The sequence below is a fragment of the Protopterus annectens genome, chromosome 1.part0, assembly GCF_019279795.1.
Source record: "Protopterus annectens isolate FY-2018-M chromosome 1.part0, PAN1.0, whole genome shotgun sequence".
Lineage (NCBI taxonomy): Eukaryota > Metazoa > Chordata > Ceratodontiformes > Protopteridae > Protopterus > Protopterus annectens.
Window position 1 is genome coordinate 779,380,892 of NC_056725.1, and position 21,872 is coordinate 779,402,763.

The 21,872-nt window shown below is 36.0% G+C and overlaps 1 protein-coding gene across 2 annotated transcripts in view; it reads right to left on the reverse strand.

Moving 5' to 3' along the window:
• LOC122794510 (synaptosomal-associated protein 25-like) overlaps positions 1 to 21,872 on the reverse strand; it is a 1,032,368-nt gene that overhangs the window by 295,663 nt on the left and 714,833 nt on the right. For both annotated transcript variants that reach the window (XM_044062973.1, XM_044062964.1), the window contains exon 5: positions 14,548 to 14,665. In XM_044062973.1, the coding sequence (XP_043918908.1) occupies positions 14,548 to 14,665 (118 nt within the window). The remainder of the gene's footprint in view (positions 1 to 14,547; positions 14,666 to 21,872) is intronic.

Consider the following 21,872-nt stretch of genomic DNA (forward strand, 5'->3'; position numbering starts at 1 on the left):
CCTCTCTTCACCTAACTGACTCATTTGTTCCTCCACCTGAGAGGTGGAAATCTGTCCGGCGGAAGGAACCTTGCCAGCAGCACCACACACAAAGTACCAGGCCCATCTTCAAGTAAGACCTATTTTTTTCCTGTTTATGGTGCTCACCAAATCACTTTCATTTGATGTGAGGGCTGAACCAATCACTGTCTCAGTGCAAGAGTCCTGCAGCCATTCATTCCCCAGACTGTGTCTACTAGTCATGGCTCTCATTAAGAAGATATAGTTAAATTGCAGGAAGTGGGTCAAATAACTGACCAAGTGGTCCCGCGTCAGCTCCCTTGAGCTCCAGTATAGCTGCCTTGCCATCAGAAGCATTTACCCTACTACACATGAATATCCTGGTGAAAGTGACTGCACTGTACTGGTAACACATGCCTGACAGGGTGATTCCCCACAGGTACATTACAGAGTGCTCCATCTAGGTGTCACTCAAGCAGTTAACTAAAGTGACCTTATTCCCCCCCACCCAAGGATGGGTGTGCTAGCAGTGGCAATACCATTCTCCATGGCCTACCACCTAAATACCCAAATATTCCACCTTTTGGTACACAGACTGTTATTTCTGAAGAGTTGATAGTGCTTCAGTCCAGTGTACACAGTGTGTTTGCAGGTTGAGGTGACTTGCAAAACATCTAATTGTACTACTGTTGAGGCCCAGTTTCTTGAATGTACATAATATTATCTGGTATGACACTATATCAGTTGAATTTGATAGGCCTAAAACTAAGAAGGCAACAATTTCACCCTGATTTTGTTTTCCATGGATATAGTTTACTTGATTGGAAAAGTAGTTGTTTCTGTGCTGTACCTTGGCCTAGATCCATGTCAAACTCTGGAAAGCAGTTTGATTTTGTTTAGATAGTTGATCAACTATTATTTTCAAGGATTTCGGATACAGGGGATATGATGGCTATATCCCTGTAGCTTGCAAAGTTTACAGATTTGCTGCCTTTATGTTAGGAGATAATGCTGGATTGCTTCAAGAATTTGGTTTCTTGAAATGAAGTGATTTGTAAGTAAAGATACAGGGTCTGTGACAGCATCTGCAGCAATACTAAGATATTGTGCTAACAAGATGTTGGCTGTTAAGTTTTGAACTGTGTAGGTTGGAGTTCTAGTAAGCAAGAAGGAAGCAGCAATATTTTGAATCAAGCCAAGACTGTCCTATACAGGTGTGCAAGTGTGTACCAAAGTATTATTAAGAAGCATCCATATCCTCAGTTCACAAAGGTGAGGCATTTTCTGATCACAGTAATTTCCATGCTATTACACTTCTTTCCCCGTGTCTATAAAATAATAAAGGAAGGTATTTATCAATATCTCTTGTGGCGGTTTAAATGACAATGGCCTACAGTCTGGCTCTTATCATAGCTTTCATTTGGGCAACATGACTAAAACTGCTCTTTTGGGTGCCAGAGAAGTTCTTCTTAATTTGATTAATTTTGGCAGAGGTGCTCTGTCAATGTTCCATGACTTACGAAACACATTTGAACCCCTCATCTGTCACATTTTTTAAAGCCTAACATGCTCTATCTACTGGAAAGCTTGTTACTCATCTTAATCAAAAGGATTATTACTTACTTCAAAATAAGGGTAAGAAGTATGTTCAACTTGTTCTTTATCACTTGTATAATGGGGTCAACAACATATTTCCATAAACGTTTTTGGATTTAATATGCTTCACTTCTAGGTCACCTAAAATTTGGACCATTCGCTTAAACGGTATAGATTCTTCCACATCTAAATCTTCTGCAGGTTGGAACTCTAAACAAAAATTGCCTTCAGTTTAACTTTTTTCCTCACTCACACGTATCTGTTGTCAAGATTCCTTCTTTGAGTCTTCTGTTTTAAATTGACATAAATGTATTAATTTATTATTTACTTTGTGTGTGTTTACTAGGAAAATCTGACTAGGTCATGAGGCACCCATTTTCATCAGAGGCCTGAGAAGAAAAGCTCCGGATACATATGGTTAACAGAATGAAAAACTAGACAGACATAATAAAGTCCTAACATTCAAGCACAAAATTTGAAAAACTACACATTAGTTTGTCAGAATAATAACTCAGCTGACATAATAGTGTTCAAGCACAAATTATATGGAAAGCCTGATAATAGGAAGGTGCAACATTGTTTACATAATAGATGATTATCATAATGATTATTAATATTCTAGAGGTCATGAAATATGGTATCAGATTATACTGGTGAAGGTGTAGGATAGTATAAGGAGAGAAGGATAGGGTGTGATAGAGGTGATAGTAGGAACAGATGTGGGTATGAGTGTAACCTCAGGGGAGTATGTGTAGAGGAAGGGAGGGTAGGGTAAGTTAGTAGTGGGGATAGAGAGAGTAGAGGTAGAAAAAGGTATAAGAGTACCTCAGCCGGGGGTCATACAGGAACAAATCCAAGCTTTGTTGAAGTATTCTTTACAGATGCTTTGAAGGAGTGCAAGTGAAGGAGTGCAGGTTACTAGCACTTTTGATAGCTAAAGGAAAGGAGTTCCATAGTTTTGCCACAGAGCAGGACCAAAGGCTTAGGCCTAGGGTTTTGTTAGGTTTATAAGTTGTGAGGAGATGTTTGTCTTCAGACCTGAGATGTTTATTTGGGATATAAAAGTAGATTAATGGGCTAAGAGCAGGACAAGCTACTTGGTTGTGGATGATTTTGTGTACCATAGTCAGTTGTAAGTATGGGATTAAGGTACTGAACAGTTGTATTTATTTCCATTTTACTGCACTAGTAATTTCTTGTAGCTGAATTCTCCACACTGCTTAGAATTCCCACTTTTAGGGATCTTTGTTTCACTTGACAGAAAGTTCAGAATTCTGCTAAGAGTTATGTATTTTCTTTTCAACTATCTTAATTTTTTTCGACTATAACCTCTTGGTAAGAGAATCCTTCACTTTGTGTTCTTCTAGTTATCTTGGCCCCTACTTTGTACCATTTTGGGGCTGAAGTATTTGACTGTGTAACTCCTTTCCCTCTGCTGCAGCTGATTCTGCAGACTGCTTCCCCATAGAAAATACTATATTTTTTCATGTAATTGTTTTTCAGTGTGTACCTCTGCTTCACTGTTTGACTTTTCACTTAAGTGATTTTCTTCTTTCAGGTTTGTACTTGCATTGTTCCAACATTTTTGGGCTGGTAACTGCATAATGTTTAGCTCAGGACTGTCCATTGTGTTATTTTAAGAACTAACATGGGCATTTCTGACTAAATGCATGGAATGTTCTGGTATATTCTTAATTCAGGGTTCTAATAACAGATGGGGTGAATTTTATTGTTTTAGCCATATCAGTGTAGTAGTTCTATTAGCAGCTTCTATGCTAAATGAGGTTTAGCAACAAACCAATTTTTTTCTGGGACATCTTCAGAAGGGGTTAGATTATATATTAGTGGGAGTTAAGTTGGTTGGGGAGATGAAAGGGTTAAATGGAAGGAGGGATGATTGAGAGGAAATGAGGTAAGGGTGGCGAGGGGCTTAAGGGGTTTAGACAAGTGTAGCTGGGTAAGTAACCACATTTTGGCGTGCACCTGCTACCCACACCCTCTCCTTTTGTTGGTGGATTTGTGGGGATTATGGTTATTCTATCGATTGGGGTAGGTGGAGAAGAGGGACAGACTTGCCCTCTTCTGTTCCCCCTCTAGTGTTTGGATGTTCATTACAGGGATTTGGGGAAAGGAAAGTGAATAACTGGAGGATGCTTGCTAAATAGATAAGCAAGTGGAGGTAAGGATGCTGCTTGTTTGGTTGGAAGGTAATTCAATGAATGCTGTATGAATTGATATCGGGATGCTGCTTCATAAGTAAAGTAAGCAAGCAAAGGCATGGACATTGCTTACTGGGTCAGGATGAGAAGGTCATGTCGTCTTGAATTATTTGCTTTATTCAGGATACTTCTTGAAGTGTGAAACATACACGTACACTTTTCGTTTGCTAAAATCCAGCTAACTTCCTCAGAAGACAAAATAACACAAACCACAAAACTGTTTAAATAGTGACTCTATACCTCAATAGGCCAAGCAATTATTCAATTTGGCTTAATTGGGGATGTGCTCCAACGTATATTAGTAGACTCTGAATTGCAAGGTAAAAAATGTGTGTACTAAACCAAGTTTTAATCTGGCTGTCAGCAGAGTCAAAAAAACAACAACACAAGGGAAACTAATTGTCTTAATACAGTCACTATATTAGTAGTTCGTCTTACTAAAATTATTCTTGATAAAAAAGTATTTCCATTTTATTAATATGCTTTTAAAATTATAACACAAAAAAAACATAAAATTACATAATTAAGGTTCATAAAGTTTATTATACATATGCGTTTAGATGTTCTAGCTCGTTTTAAATGTAAATATTTTTAAACCCAAGCCATACCAAATTATGTAATTTTATGTTTTTTGTGTTATAATTTTAAAAGCATATTAATAAAACGGAAATACTTTTTTATCAAGAATAATTTTAGTAAGACGAACTACTAATATAGCGACTGTATTAAGACAATTAGTTTCCCTTGTGTTGTTGTTTTTTTGACTCTGCTGACAGCCAGATTAAAACTTGGTTTAATACACACATTTTTTACCTTGCAATTCAGAGTCTACTAATATACGTTGGAGCACACCCCCAATTAAGCCAAATTGAATAATTGTTTGGCCTATTGAGGTATAGAGTCACTATTTAAACAGTTTCGTGGTTTGTGTTATTTTGTCTTCTGAGGAAGTTAGCTGGATTTTAGCAAACGAAAAGTGTACGTGTATGTTTCGCACTTCAAGAAGTATCCTGAATAAAGTGGTTTGTTCATTGGAGCATCTCTCTTGTCTTTTGGTTCACAATTCGCTGGTTTGTGATTTTTGGAATACTTTTTTAGTAGTTTCTTGATGGAACCAAGTGCGGCGAGTGCTTCAACATCCACTACGGACCAGAATGAGGGTGACGGAAATCTTACAGCCCTGACTGAATTACTTACGCAGAAAGTCGACCGCCTTTCCCAACGTATGGATGACGTTAACCGGCTTTCTCAGCCTGGCACATCAACAGTAAGCCGGTTAAATGAAGGTGGGTCAGCGCAGACATGTTCGACAAATAGCGTTGTTACTAATGGAACTATAAATGGAATTAGAACACAAGGAGAACGAGTGAATGCCCGGGTTGGGGCAGAGAACCAAAGGTTTTCAGAGCGTGAGCCACTTGCTACATGGGTGCATAAAACTTCCACATTCGCTAGCTCACAACCGAATAACACTATACGGACAGCACCAGAGGTAAATAATGATATTAATCAGAAATTGAACTTATTTGACAATAAACTGTTTAAGACTCATAAACTACAATTAGAAATTGCCTATTTTCATGAGTGCATCAAACTAAAGATTGTCCCTAAAGGTTTGAGGCACTGGCAATTTCCTATGGGTCTAATCGAAGGTTCTTCTTTTCATAGCGCACTTGTAGCGCTATTTGATAGGCATGGCTTGGAATTATTAGAACTTTTTTGCGTTCACTATCAGGAAACGGTGGACACTTTATTAAATGAGCTAGAATCATTGGACAGTTTAATTAAAGCTGATATGAACTTTGATAGGTACCAATTTGAATATGACAGATGTTTCTTGAGCATAGATGACCATCTGTCGAAAATGAATGGTACCAAGACCAAGAAAATTAACAGAGACCTAAAGGACTATGGTGAGGGCAAAGCTTACCCCCACCCCCCTCGACCTCCTAATATAACCCCGAATGAACAGGATATTGTACCTGACACTGAGACCCATTCTGGTTTGGGAGTAAGTTCCACTATGCAGCAACCTCAGATTAATTTGGCACCCCAACATGAGTCAACACCTAACACAGATAATGATGTTAGGAGAAGCGAGAGGTTAGCCCAACAAGGGAATGCTAAAGGTGGAAATAATCAGAGAGAACCTGGTAATTTGGACAGATCAAATCAATTTGGCAATAACCAAACAAGAATGGGAAACCAAAATCAAAATTTTCGGGGTCCAGCCTCGAGTTCGAACTTTCAGAACAAGAGGAACTCGAGGAACAGGAGGAAGAAGTGGTAGTAAGGGATGTTATTTTTATGACACCTACACTTGACCACCTGAATTGTACTGTTATAACGAATTCAAAAGCAGATTTCAAGATTTTTAACTATACTAGTCTTTCCATATGTAACGAAATGGTGGACTTACTGAGTAGAGGTTATACTTTTGTACCAACCACTACTTTTAACATTGCCCACACCTTAATAGATTTGAAACTTTTTACAAGGAAGTTGAACCTATTATTCTTGATGGGAGAGAACTTCAGTGAAAGATCTGACTTTTTTGTTTCGAGTGTGTACAATCCCCCCCCTCCATCCTTCTCTTGTACTTTTTGAAAGAATCATGGAAGTAGATTTATGGAACTTGAAGGAAACTAAAAATAGGTACAAATTCAACATGACGAAAGAAGAACGAGATTTATTAAGACTATTGAACCAGGCACCCATTCGTGTTATGAAGCCTGACAAAGGCGGAGGGCTGGTTATAATGTTTAGTAGTGACTACCAGAATAGAATGACAATGATTTTGGAAAGTAATACTTAATCTAAATCATCTTTGAATGAAATGAATGTAGCAGCTAGTAGAATTAAGGCATTATATGAGGAATTGTTTATTGAGAGGAGGATAGACAATGATTTGTATAATTTTTTGCAACAACCACGAGTAAAAACACCTGTCCTTTTTGGGATCCCTAAGGTCCATAAAAACTTGAATGACCCACCCATGAGACCACTGGTGGATGGAAGGGGTAGCATGACTTACACCTGTGCGAATGTGGTTGATAAAATTCTTCAAAAATATATTAAGCTAGAAAAGCAGATTTCAAAAGATTCATGGTCTTTTCTTAAATCCATCAACGACTTACAATTTTCAAGCACAGGACTGTTTGTTACAGTTGATGTTAAAGACCTTTACTCATGCATACCACATGATAAGGCAATAGAATGGGTCAGTGATATGTTGAGACTATTAGGGTCACCTATTAGTGAAATACAGTTAGTGGGAGAATTAATTGACACAGTCCTCTCCTATAACTTCATTTTGTTCAATAAAGAAATTTTCCATCAAAAGATCGGCGTGGCTATGGGGTCCCCATGTGGGGCCAGTATTGCTAACCTGGTAATGGCATGTTGGGAGAGGTCTACCGTTCTTGAAAATGTGAGTTTTAAAGACAAGATTGTCTTTTATACAAGATTCCTTGATGATATTTTTATGATTTACGAGGACCAAACAGAGGGTATAGATAGTCTTATTTTAACCTTGAATAACAGTACCGACTTCCTGGAGTTTACATCCAAATATAGTAAGGATAACATTAATTACTTGGATGTTAACCTAAAAAAAGATTATGCTAATGAAAGATTCGTCTCGACTATTTATAGGAAGGAGACTTATTCTAATACATTCCTTCATTTTTCAAGTAGCCACCCAGTTTTTCAGAAGAAAGCGGTCGTAAAAGGCCAACTAGTTAGGGCGGCAAGAATGATAACAAATGACATCGATTTTATTGATGAACATCAACTTCTTGAAAAATTCTTCCTCCAAAGAGGGTACCCGAGTGAATTTATTGACAATATAATTACTGAAGTTAAGAATAAGAGATGGGAGGGGGTGTATACACCGATATTAGGAACACCATTACTAGAAAACAATGAGTTGGTACAAACAGTAATGAATGAAGTAAAGACACCATTTTCCTGCAGTTTTATTACTTGTTTCAATCTGGATGCATTTGACATCAAGAACATTTTGAATAAAAATTGGCACTTATTAACATCAGATAGTAATTGGAGGAGTATACTATCTGATAAACCAAAAATTGTCTTTAAGAGAGGCCAGAATTTTAAGGAAATTGTACAATTCAAAAACAACAATATCAGGCCTAATGGAGGTATGTTCAAATGCAATATGTGCAATTATTGCAAGTTTATTGAAGAAGGCTGCACCTTCACAATAAAAAATAATACTTACAAAATAAAAGACAAATTTAATTGTAGTAGCCGTCAAGTGGTTTATATGGCTAAGTGTGTGAAGTGTGCAGCCTTCTACATTGGGAAAACTGATAGAAAACTACAGGAAAGGATTTACGAACATACTTATAGCATTAACAGAGAGAAGTTAGAAAATGCACTTGCTAGGCATTGCTATTTGAATGAAGGCCTTTCTTTTAAATTTAAAATTATTGACCAGGTTATTGAAGATCCTAGGAGCTCCTACGAACCATTAAAATTGGACGGAAAGAACTTATTTGGCAACTGGCGACGAATGCCAACCAATTCCCTGGTATTAATGAAATGTCATCTATTAAATGCATTTTAAGACTTAAGAAATTGGAAAGATAATGTTTTAATTTTTTCATTTTATTAATCATTTGTTTAGTTGGTTGAATTTTAAAAGTTTTAAACTATAATATATATTAATCAATTTGTATATTTAAATTTAATTACTATAGTATTTTGATAATGTATAGTTTCACATTTAAACTGACTAAATTAATTTCTAATTTTTACTTTTAGGTGGCAGTACTTGGTATATACATTAAAACCATAATTAGATTAAATTTAACCTAGAAATAAATGACTTTAGTGGGTAATAGTAATAATAATAATGTAAATATAATAACTAAGGTAATAATATATAAAAATATAAAAATATAACTTTTTATATATATATATATATATATATATATATATATATATATATATATATATATATATTTATTATTTATTATTTATTATCCACTATTTATTCTTTATTTCATTTATTAGTTACTGTTTATAATGTATAGGTTTTATTTATTTATTTATTTAGTACATTTTATATATATATATTTATTAATTATTGTGTATTAAGTAAGATTCTACTTATAGTGACCATAATGTTGAGAGTTAGGAAAGCATGCTCTCACTATAGTACATCCCTATTGCTTTGGGTGTATTTAGATTAATTATGATTTAATTAAGGTTCATAAAGTTTATTATACATATGCGTTTAGATGTTCTAGCTCGTTTTAAATGTAAATATTTTTAAACCCAAGCCATACCAAATTATGTAATTTTATGTTTTTTGTGTTATAATTTTAAAAGCATATTAATAAAATGGAAATACTTTTTTATCAAGAATAATTTTAGTAAGACGAACTGCTAATATAGCGACTGTATTAAAACAATTAGTTTCCCTTGTGTTGTTGTTGTTTTTTTGACTCTGCTGACAGCCAGATTAAAACTTGGTTTAGTACACACATTTTTTTACCTTGCAATTCAGAGTCTACTAATATATGTTGGAGCACATCCCCAATTAAGCCAAATTGAATAATTGCTTGGCCTATTGAGGTATAGAGTCACTATTTAAACAGTTTCGTGGTTTGTGTTATTTTGTCTTCTGAGGAAGTTAGCTGAATTTTAGCAAACGAAAAGTGTACGTGTATGTTTCGCACTTCAAGAAGTATCCTGAATAAAGTGGTTTGTTCATCGGAGCATCTCTCTTGTCTTTTGGTTCACAATTCGCTGGTTTGTGATTTTTGGAATACTTTTTTAGTAGTGTCTTGAATTATTTGCTTGGATGGGTAATTCAATAAATGGGATATGAAGTGAGTTTTGGAAGCTGTTTCATAAGTAAAGTAAGCAAGCAGAGGTATAGACGCTGCTTACTGGGGCAGGATGAGTAGGTAAGCTGTCCTGATTAATATTGCAAGGATGTTTATGCTGTGATTAAAAGCAACTATAATATGTCCAGTTGTAATTAATAATTTTGGTGATCAAAGCTATGTAATGGAAGTTTAATAAAGGTCGTCAAATGTCATTCGGTGTGATGTGTTTATTGAAGGGGATTGGGACAATTAGTTTTATTTATTCTGATCTGATATTTCTAAATGTCTGCTAGAAGCTTGAATAAGTACCCCCACCAACCCCCTCCTTTGGCTGCTTTGTTTCTTTCCTATTAAGGCTGTCTTCCTATTATTCTTCCCATAACTCTCACAATAATAAGATTATGGCTTCCTGCAACACAATCTGCTGTTTTCTAAAATGGTATCAAACTCTGCAGATATATTTGGGTATGATTTTCTCTGTATAAACACCTAGACCTGAGCTGTTCTCTCTCTGTGCCTTTAATATGCATTTATAGTTTTTATTGTGTGTTAAAAATGCATTTGTTTGCTCTTATCAATATTTAACACTGTGTGAGTTTTCCTTTACCAATCACCAAAGCTTTAGAAACATGCAATGAGTACATCGTTTGTTATATATTTGATTAACCTTTTCATCTGCATAGAGTAAGCAAAACAAGAGTGAAGATATCTGGATATCAAACATTTATATATATATATATATATATATATATATATATACACACATATATATATATATATATATATATATATATATATATATATATATATATATATATATATATATATATATATATATATATATATATATATATATATATGTATATATGGATCTACTTCATAAAATCACAATCCCATAAGATCTATATATATGGATCTACTTCATAAAAACATCACAATCCCATAAGATCGAGTGTTACATCATCGAGACCACAAAAATGAAAGATCACATTGACAAAAGTGCAGAAGATCATAGTGCAGAATGTAGAACTGTATGTAAAGTTGATAGGGTAAGTGATTTAGTCGTGTGGTGTTTCTTTAAGGGTTTGTAGTCAGCACATTAAACAGTATGGCGGAGATTACTTTGCATGTTTCTGTTGTCATTGGAGAAGTCTGGGTAAGTGTGAGTTGAAAAAGAGATAGAAGTTGTATGATTTTACTTGTATTTGTTAAATTAGGATGGAGATTCACAGTAAAGGTATTCAGGTGTAGTACATAGTATGGTTGTCATTGTTATGGTTGTTGTATATTGATCACTAGACTGTATTCCTTTTTTTTCAAAGTAGTGCAATCTAGGAGTTGGTATATTTAATCTGCAAGGGGCATGGGTGGTGCAGGGGGCATACCCCTCTGCAAAAGTGAAAGGGAATAGATATCCTACATCTGGGTTGTCTTTCTGTGTTCAATGTTTTGGGATTCAATGTTTTGGGAGTTGGTGTTTTGCAGTTTTGCTTATGTGATCTTTCGTTCTTGTGATCTCAATGGTGTAACGTTCTATATTGTGGGATTGCAATTTTATAAAGTAGATCCACACACACACACACACACACACGTATATATATATATATATATATACACATATACATATATGTACACATAAAAATGTATGGCCACAAACCTTGCCTATGCCCCATTCCCTCTCCTAAATAAGGTTCTACTGCTACTTGCCAGAGACTACCCATGAGCAAGCCATTCATTAATATAAGCTTGTACAAAGGCTCATTTTATGCAGTTTATCTAACAATGTTGAGGAAAAGTCAATATACATTGTATCTGTTGTGATATTGTTTTTAATATATGTTATAAAGCTGTTGTAAAAGAAAAGGCTGAAAGTCATTATGGAGCACTACTGGATATATGCATGTTGTTAGATGTTAATAAATGTTTTCTTATACAAATCATCTCTTAATATATTTAATATTATGGTTTCCATTATTTCCTTAAATTGGAAACAACGCTAACTCTCACAAAGCTCCTTCTCCTTAACAGCTTGTTTTACAATAGCTGTCCTCCTGTCTATTGACATATTTGTTTCTAAACAAGTATTGAAAGGTAATCTTAATTCTTGGGCTACTATATCCCTTAATCCGTTCCTAAGATTTTTTAAATCTTTACTAGTCACCCTGTCTCTCCCTGCCACCTTGTTATGGCAGTAACCTCAGAACCATTTCTGGTAGTAGGGAATCCTTCATTATCTGTGAAATTCTCATTCATTAGGCTACAGTTATTACCATAAAGCTTAACAAAATAATCAGAGAAGAGCTTAAAAGTCTCACTGTTATCATTTCATTTGTTACCCTTCCCTTTTTTCCAGATTATATTAAATTAGGATTAATGCCCATTCCGAGTATATTTAAAAGAGTCTCCTTGTTGTCCTTCATGTTGCTTAATAGTTTCCCTTCAAAGATCAGTTGGTCCCTTTTCATACTTTGTTTAATCTTTCTGTCCAGGGGGATTATTTCTGTTTTTAGGAATCTATTGCCACCTGCTCCCCATTTCTTCAACTTCTTGTTTCTTGTCTTTGTTAGACTTTTTGTTCTACTAGCGATTTTTCAATATGGAATAACACCTCTTAATTCCAGCTTTTAGTTGTTTTTGTGTGTCTTGCAAAATCCGTTTTTGAAAGCGATATTCTAATATGTGCCTTTTAAATACTGCAAAGTTTTATCTTAGTCTGTCATTGATATTAAGTTCAGCAAGTATTTCTCCCTTAGTCTCCCTCCCATCCTTCAAACCCATTATGAAAGCCTTCCTAGCCAAAAGCTGACTCTTTTCTTGCGCAACAGCAGGATAAATGCAAACAAATACCTATTCACACCTTACACTGCCATACTCCTCCTTCGTTAGTCACTTTCTTACTTCTATCAATTTCTCTCCCCCTTGGCTTTTTCTCTAAATATTTCAGAAGCCTGATTTTCACTCATTTTATATTGTAGTTCCTGTTTAAATTATACTAACTTAGCTTTAATTTCAATATAAACTGGCTAAAATTTCTCTGAAAATTAAATCATCATATAACGTGTATCTAGTCTTAACCAATGTTTCATACTATGTCTAATTTTGTATAATTATTTAAACTGCAGATTTTTTATATATTATTTTTGAAGAGTATAAAATTATTGTTCTTAAAAATGTTTTGTAATACTTTGGAGATTTTGTCCCCAGGCCTCTGCTGAAAATGTACTCCTACCCAGTCAGACTTTCGCAGTAATCAAATGTCAATAAATAAATAAAGAATGAAAGAGATAAGTTACCCTTGCTTTAATTTAATAGTGGTGTGCTTACTGTAGCCAATACAGCTAAGCAGTCATATCCTGACAAAGGAGGCAGTATACAGCAATCTTCCACTTTAAAATGACCACGTATACATATAATACCTAATGTCTCATGCAATTTCCGACTGATAGTAGCATGATGAGAAACCTGTTTATCTTCCATTATGTATCTAAATGGGTCATTTGATAAGATTCTTTTTATGTGTCATTGTATAAACCTCAATCTGGGTGGAAGTGAAAGATAAAAAAGGAAAAATATTGAAGCCGTTCTTTAAAGCTAGCAATGAAAACTAAACCAATGTCCTCGTTTGGCCTGGCTAAAACAGTATTTCATCATGGTCAGTCTGACAGCACAGTAGTATGGCATCTACTTATATCACTGGAGACAAAAAATTGACATGTCAGGTCTGTCTGTTAGTGGGAATTACAAATAAAACTGAGCAGTAGAGGTCCGCTTTACTCTTCCAACTAGAAATAAAAATTGAAATACTCATAACTGCTGTCCAGGTGGAGCCAGGGAATACTAAATCAAATGAGCAATTAGAAAGCAACAGTACAAGACAAGGTTCTGTGAGGGTGAAAATGTGAAAACAAGGATGTACCTAAGTGGTTTCACTTCATATTGCTGAAATGCTAAAATATCGAATTTCAGCATTTCGACAGTATAAAGTCGAAACCATTAAAACACCAACACTTCACAACCACAAAATCACAACATTGACCACACAGCATACAGCACACAACACACAAACCATAACACCCACACCACAAAATACTGAAATACAACATACCACACAGACACACACCCAGCCCCCTGCACCCCCCCACATGAGGGGCTGTGCCCCCAACCTCCCCACTTATATATATACTAACTCCGAGATCGCACAAACAGTAAAAAATAAAAAAAAATCACACACAGCCAACACACACACTCATACCCCCACCTCCCTACCCTGACCCACTCGTACAAGTTACAAAAACACTCACCCACACTCACTCACCTTAAAACGCAGACACCATCCCAGCTGAACATTTCCATATGATAATGAAAATGCATAAGCGCAAATTCAACATTGTCCTATTCGCGATTATGCACTTTCGTTATTTAGCGGATTCGACTTCATGGACACGAATTGCTGAAATTCGATATTTCAGCAATTCGCATTTATGAATTGAAACCACCCAAGCATATACTATACTCAGAAGCAAGATATTCACCACTTAAGTCAGTGCTTACAAGACAACAAAATGTATTTCAAGAAAATGTACTCTCCATATTGAAGTAGTGTGATGTTTGCTGGTTACCTACTTCCTCTTCTATTACAGTTCTTTTATTTAGAAAGCCTGATAGAGTACACTGACACTCAAATGCAGTAATGGGGCCACAAGCTAAAGTTATAGGGTTCCAAAACAGAGACAGATAATTACATTTCTTCTTGCTGAGAGACCCAGCACATTTATTGGATGTATAGATAACTATCTGTATAGATTAATCAGAGGTACACCACCACTGCTGGATTTGAAAAGGCACCTTTTTACTGAGAGAGTGGTACCTACTTGGCACAGGGACATACACAAAGACCACAGCATTTGGCCATGTCAGTTAGATTCTTCTCAGCCTCTTTCATATCCTGATTAATCTGGTCCATGCCTTCTTCAATCCGGTCAAGTTGCTCTAAATGGAATCAAAAGTAGACAGAAATAAAACTTATTAAATGAGAAGCATGTATCTGTATGTGCAGGTAATTGCTAGAACTTATTATCCAAGCAAGCTCAGAATAATTCAGTACAACAGGAGGTGGGCTTGGCATTCAGATAAATTTAAGCATCCCTGTTATAATAAAATGTAATGTGTGAGTGTGTCTATGTGTAGACATGTATGTGTGTGTGTGTGTGTGTGTGTGTGTGTGTGTGTGTGTGTGTGTGTGTGTGTGTGCGTTTGTGTGTATATGTGTAAACATGGTGTGTGTGTGATTGTGTGTGTGTGTGTGTGTGTGTGTGTGTGTGTGTGTGTGTGTGTGTGTGTGTGTGTGTGTGTGTGTGTGTGCATGTGTGTGTGTGTGTCTATGTGTATACATTGTGTGTGCGACTGTGTGTGTGTGTGTGTGTGTGTGTGCATATGTCTGTGTGTATACATTGTGTGTGTGACTGTGTGTGTGTGTGTGTGCGTGTGTGTGTGTGTGTGTGTGTGTGTGTGTGTGTGTGTGTGTGTGTGTGTGTGTGTGTGTGTGTGTTACATACATAATTGTCTGCAGATGTGTTTATGTGTGCATGTGTGTGTATTCATGCAAGTGTGTTTGTGTGGTCCTGAGGACTACACATCTTTACATTTGAAAGCAAGTAGTGAAATCAGAGTTATGGCCCATATGATACAAAATAATTATATATTATTTAATTGTTAGATGTCAAGGAGCATTTTTTTAACCCATGGCTATAAGAAAACTTTAGGTAAGCTAATAAATCCAAAATTTCAGTTCAACAGAATAGCCAAAATGATTCCACAAATAATAACAAATTATTTCTGTTTTAGTACCAGAATTCATCTCCTCCTATCAGCTACTGTCATGTTCTATCTGAAAGGCAAAGGGAGAACTTGAACTGGATGAAAAACGCTTGCATGCTGTCAGTTTTTGCCAATGTTTCAAAAGCTGCATTTTTCAAAAGAAGTCATTGCAAAGAGGGCTATATCTTTATCCACATCATTCAGTGATCTTCCCAAACTGTTTATATTAAGAGCAGGGGTGCAGGGGTTATAACCTCTTCTACAGTATGCCTTACTCTTTTGGTGACACTAATAAATCAAATACACTGTTTTGAGAATTTATTTTTCTGTCAGAAGGATTTTTGAGCAATTGCCAAAGAGACAATGTATAGTTGCAATTACTCCTTCTATGCCACAGACACAGATTCTAAAACAATTTCTGTTTGGGATAAGACTGTTCAATGGCCTAGATAGGGCTAGAGACATATGTGATATTGATAAAATGCTTGACTGGGATGTGTGCAAATTATAAAATGCTCAGACTGCAGTGACAGGCAAATGCCTATATTTCCAACTCAGAAAAATGCCAACAGTGTAACTGTTATGTAGTGATGCGAGAGCAGGAAGTGGTAGAGCCCACCTTTGAAATTAAGCACCCTATATATGTGCTCCATTTAGAGTGTTACAACATCCCATGTACAGACTTTCTCGTGAGTGCTTACCCTGCCCCTATCCATTAACCCTTCACATTACTTTATGAAAAATCCCTAACCTGAGAATACCACTGCACAAGACACGTGGACATAAACACACACCGAATAAGTATAACACTGAATCTGTCCCTTTCCCTAGACCCTGCTCTAACCATAGTTTGTAATCAATGACAAACACACAGACACATTCAAATCCCCACTTACCTCCACTGTAGTAATTTCAGCAAAAACAATGTTTTACAATGCTTTTTCAATAACAAAACATGTAAACTATGTAAACTATCTATCTATCTATATACATACAAACACACACACACACACACACACACACACACACACACACACACACACATATATATATATATATATATATATATATATATATATATATATATATATATATATACACACATATATATATATATATATATATATATATATATATATATATATATATATATATATATATGTGTGTGTGTGTGTATACGGATCCCCTTCTGAAGCTCTACGTTTCAAAACTTAACTTCAAACATCCAAGACCAGAAAATTGAAGTTTTGAAACTTTGAACTTTCTGAATGGAAATAGCTGTAGAGTGCGGAATGATATATTTACCATTTTCCTCACTGTAATACAGTCTTGAAGTTGGTATATTTAATTAGCAGGGGGTGTGGGGGGTGCAGGGGGGCATAAAATTTTTTTTTGTTTTAATTTTTTTTATTTCATTTTCAAGGTTTCAAAACTTCGCTCTTCTGGTCTCAGCCATTTGAAGTAGAAATTTTGAAATTTAGATGTAATATATATATATATATATATATATATATATATATATATATATATAAAACAAAGGGCAAAACATTTACACATACAAACCATTAGGAAAAATACCTTAAACCTCCTGCAGTGGAGCCCCAAGGAATATATGTACATGATCCCTTAAAGACTGTTTTAGCTACATGGCTTCTGAATGCACAAGACTTTTCACTTTTTAATTTCTGTACTGGTGACATTTGCATGTATCCCATGGGCCTCCATTACAGGAGGTTTAAGGTATTACACAGTGAAGACTCTTGCTTAGTTGGATCCTTCTTGGAGTGTGTGTGTGTGTTTATATATATATATATATATATATATATATATATATATATATATATATATATATATATATGGGTCTATATTATATTAGCGAAAATCCTTTTAAGCGAATGCGAAAACACCGACATGTATTGTGCGAACCACGAATATGCCGAACGTACTAAACTGCGAAATTCAAAAAGTCGAATCCCCATAGTTGGCCAACTCCACCTCCCACTAAATACTGCCTACCCAAACAAAATAAATAAACCACATACATACACTAATTAAAACCCTACTTCTAACCCTAAAGTAAAACACCAAAACCCTACTTCTAACCCTACACTAAACCTTACATACATTACTATCTATGCACTTACCTTAACCCGCACCCTAACCCTAAGGTCCGTAACTATCGCACACTTATCCTATAAAGATATACCAAAACAAAATAAATAATCAACACACATGCATTTAACAAAACCCTAATTCTAACCCTACACTAAACCTTACATACATTACCTATCTATGCACTTACCTTAACCCGCACCCTATCCCTAAGGTCTGTAACTATCGCACACTTACCTTATGGAGCTATACCACAGACAGCCAACCATGACACTTCGACATTTCGAATTTTGCGGTTTTGGACATTCGGCATTTCCGTGGTTCGCATAATACGTGTCGCTCTTTTCATATTTGCATAAAAAGACTTTCGAGCATCTAAATGGAACCCTATATATATATATATATATATATATATATATATATATATATATATATATATATATACATATACATATATAAAATAGTTAAGACTATAAGACAAGTTTGAAACTTCAAAATTGTAATAAAAAAAATAAAAATACATTTTTTTTAACATTTTTTTGGGGGGGGCAATCCCCCCTGCACTCCTGCACCCCCTACACCATCTGCTAAATAAATATATCAAACCCAAGATCGCACTTCAGTGAGGAAAACTGTAAATTTCCCATTCCGCGCTTTAAAGCGATTTCCATTCAAAACATTTAATGTTTCAAAACTTCGATCTTATGATCTCGACCATTTGCAGTTCGAAGTTTTGAAACTTTGAGCTTGTGCAGGGAACCCTTAGAAATAGATATATGAATATGTCAGTCAATGACAGTTCACATTAACACTTTTGTTTGATTCCAAAGTCATCAATCCAAAAATCCTTTTCCCAGCACATTGAATAGAACATAAATACAACCAGGAACAAAGTTTTTCAGTATGCAAAGGGAATCTCTCCTATTTGCACTGTTATGTGATTTCACTGTAACAATTTCAGCCACCTTGGTATGTGCAGACTACTTGCATCCTCTTACCTACCCAAAACTCCAAATTTGCTATGCCCAAAGTACTGCATAACTGTCTAGTTTAAAGGATATTTTTTTACCTGCACTATTTCGTGAGCTGATCTACAAAACACAGAATGATAGATAAAACAGAAGTTTGACATACAGTATGATCACATGAAATTCAAATATTGGGCAAGTGACCTATTGGGGTGACCCCTCACACACACACACAATCTATATATATGAAGACATCAAGACATTCATAAAGCATTTGCAGTCTATTCTCAGTATTCACCTTCTTTGCTGCTCTGTTAAATCTACACTTTTTATTATGATCCTCTACAAAATACAATGCTCAAAACTATATATGTAAGTATGCCTACTGCATGCATGCTGGCACCTCTGCACATTTATATGCACCAGTATGTAGATCAGTATTATTACTGGTACTCAGTCCCCTCATTCCTCTTCTTCACTTATGGGTACACAGGCTATTATTACAGATAGCTTTGATGATGTTGGATGCTCTCTGCTACCTATTGAAATATGCCACATATACATAATAAAATTCCTTTGCACTGAATGTCTCTGAATCTCACATTATAGGCTTGATACCGTGGTATAGTTGAGGCAGTGACTGCTTTGTTGAATGGGTGCTGTGAAGATAGGAAGTACTACCAGCACACCTAGTTGGAATTTTGTAAATAATAATATGTCATTTGTGAATATCAAACTGATTATGCTTGTGTTATAAATATATTAGAACTGTATGTCATGTGTATATCAAACTGATTTGTACAGATATTTGTGTGGAAAAGGTTTTTGTAAAGTGCTTGTGTTTGAAATACAGGCTAGGCAATAAAGATGCTATCTCACAGGTTTCAATGCAGCCAGAGATACAAAGTCTGTACCAGGAAGCTTTTTGTATTGTCTTTAGGGTAAACTAATTACTATTCTGGAAGCATGGAAGTATGAAATTATTTTATAACTTCTAGCACCTGCCACAGATCTGAGAAAAAGCCCTTGTGTGTGTATTTTACAGGTAGGTGCTAAATCCTGCCAGTTTCCAGCAATGGGGGTTTGCATGGGGAACTAGTAGTCAGATGACCAGAAGTGTTGCCATTCTGCAAGCTATCCCAGAAATAACATTTTAGATTTTATTTTGAGAAGTCTCTTAGTGAGACCGAGCATTCTGTCTTCTGTCTTGGGCCTGACAACAAGAAGGAGCATTCACCACATCATCTGCTGTGATCTATTAAGTAAGTAGGGAATAATGATTCTCTTAGATACAGTCAGGAATATAGCGAAACTTAGTTTAGATATTGTTTTTCTTTATTTGCCTGAGACTGTCTTTCAGTGTTATTTTAAATATTTCCTGTGATTTGAACTCTGATGTCACTGTGAATATATATGTAGTGATTTCCTTGTTCTTTTATTATTATTAAATATATTTAAACCATTCATTGTGATTCATCTTTGTAGAGATATTTAAGTTTTGAGAGTATTTGCATATTTATTTGGTGACACTACGTGGGCCACTCCTAATAGCCTTGCTCTTGGTCAAACTACAATTTGCATTAGTATTAATAGTACACAGTAAAACTGGACACCCTTTGTTAAGGGCCTTAATGTAGTTGGCGCGGGGTTCTGGTGGCAGTGATAACTACCTTATAGTCTGGGCAGAAGGGGCATATCTAGTAAACCTGTGCCAGCCTTCCCCAGAGGTGTGTGTGTGTGTGTGTGTGTGTGTGTGTGTGTGTGTGTGTGTGTGTGTGTGTGTGTGTGTGTGTGTGTGTAAATCAAACCTCAAAAAGTGCGTGTGCCAGCTACTTGGGCAGGGACACAAAGCACTGGTTGGACAGAGAGAGTGTTGGAGGACTTGGCTTGGAACCCTTGCTAAGGACTGAACTCTATACCTGTGCCAATGGGGAGTCTTATTGCAGATCTGGAGAAAGAGAGAAGAACCAGCCCCCATGATGACTGTCTTCCCTGTGTGCTTTTAAAGGAAATTTTGCTTGATTGTGCTTGATGCAGAGAGCTGCATCTGGAGATACTGTGTGTGTGCCTGCTATCCTTCCAGTGAACGTCACTCACTGGTGCCAGTGGTGAGGATTGAAGCTCCTTGATTACTGGTCCATTGGTGGAGGGTTGTCACAGGTCCTACAACATGTCATTGCTGCTGATATCAGCAATTGTGGCTTCTTGTCACATTGTGCTTTTCCAAAGCTGTATCTGTGTTTGTTAGCATCCTGGGCATATCCCCCCATTGACACCCCCCAATAGAGTTGAAGAAAAAAGTAAAGTCATCCACTAGCTGCTTGATATAGCCTAACACACACACACACACACACACACACACACACACACACACACACACACACACACACACACACACACACACACACACACACATTGAAAGCTGTGAGTAAGTCAATTAATCACCTATAATCATGATTGTAGTTGCTTAAATGAATGCCTATATAGCACTCGCACCCAGCCAGGTAGCTACATGGCATTAGTGATTGTACCATAAATTGTACAGAATGAGCACTGCCTCTTCTACAGTGATGATCATACCCCCCTAACCTCTAGCACCAGGGGCAGCCTTCTCCTTTGCCCCGTCCTAGCTACAGCTTTGTGTTGTTGTACTTTGCTCCACTAATGCATGCCTATGAAGAAGTGTGGTGTTGCTGGCCAATCTGAGCAGCAATTCAGTATTGTCAAGCAGTGATCACAAAGTACTTCTCAGTTCCTTTATTTCTCCATTTCACTCACTCCGTCTCGAAGGGCTGTGTATACCCAATGTAACATGCAAAGGCACAATACTTGAAGAACAAATTTCAGGATATTTTGATTGTGAACTAGTAAAGTAATATAATGCTTTTATCAGTTCTTAGTGTTGCCACATGTCAATCACAGATTCATAGTGGGACCTTATGTTTCACAGTCATTAATTACATATGACAGATCTGAAGCAAGCCAAGTTATGCAGATACAGGTCTGATACTGCTACCTTTGAGGAAAAGCATCAAAAATCTGCTACCAGCTTGTTAAAGCTGGGCATTTTGTTGAACATCACTCCTTCTTTTGTTGTTCATTTTGATCCTTTATTTTGTATTTTATCATTTTGAATGCATTGGAATATACTGTGCAGTTTTATCACTGTTTGTAGTTTCTTGTCTGGGATGAAAATGATTCAATTGAAACAGTCTACCCATCTGGTTTATAAACATCATAAGTAAATGCTCCAGCCCTGTGACACAGAGAGAAAAGCCCAGACTATGACCCAGATGATG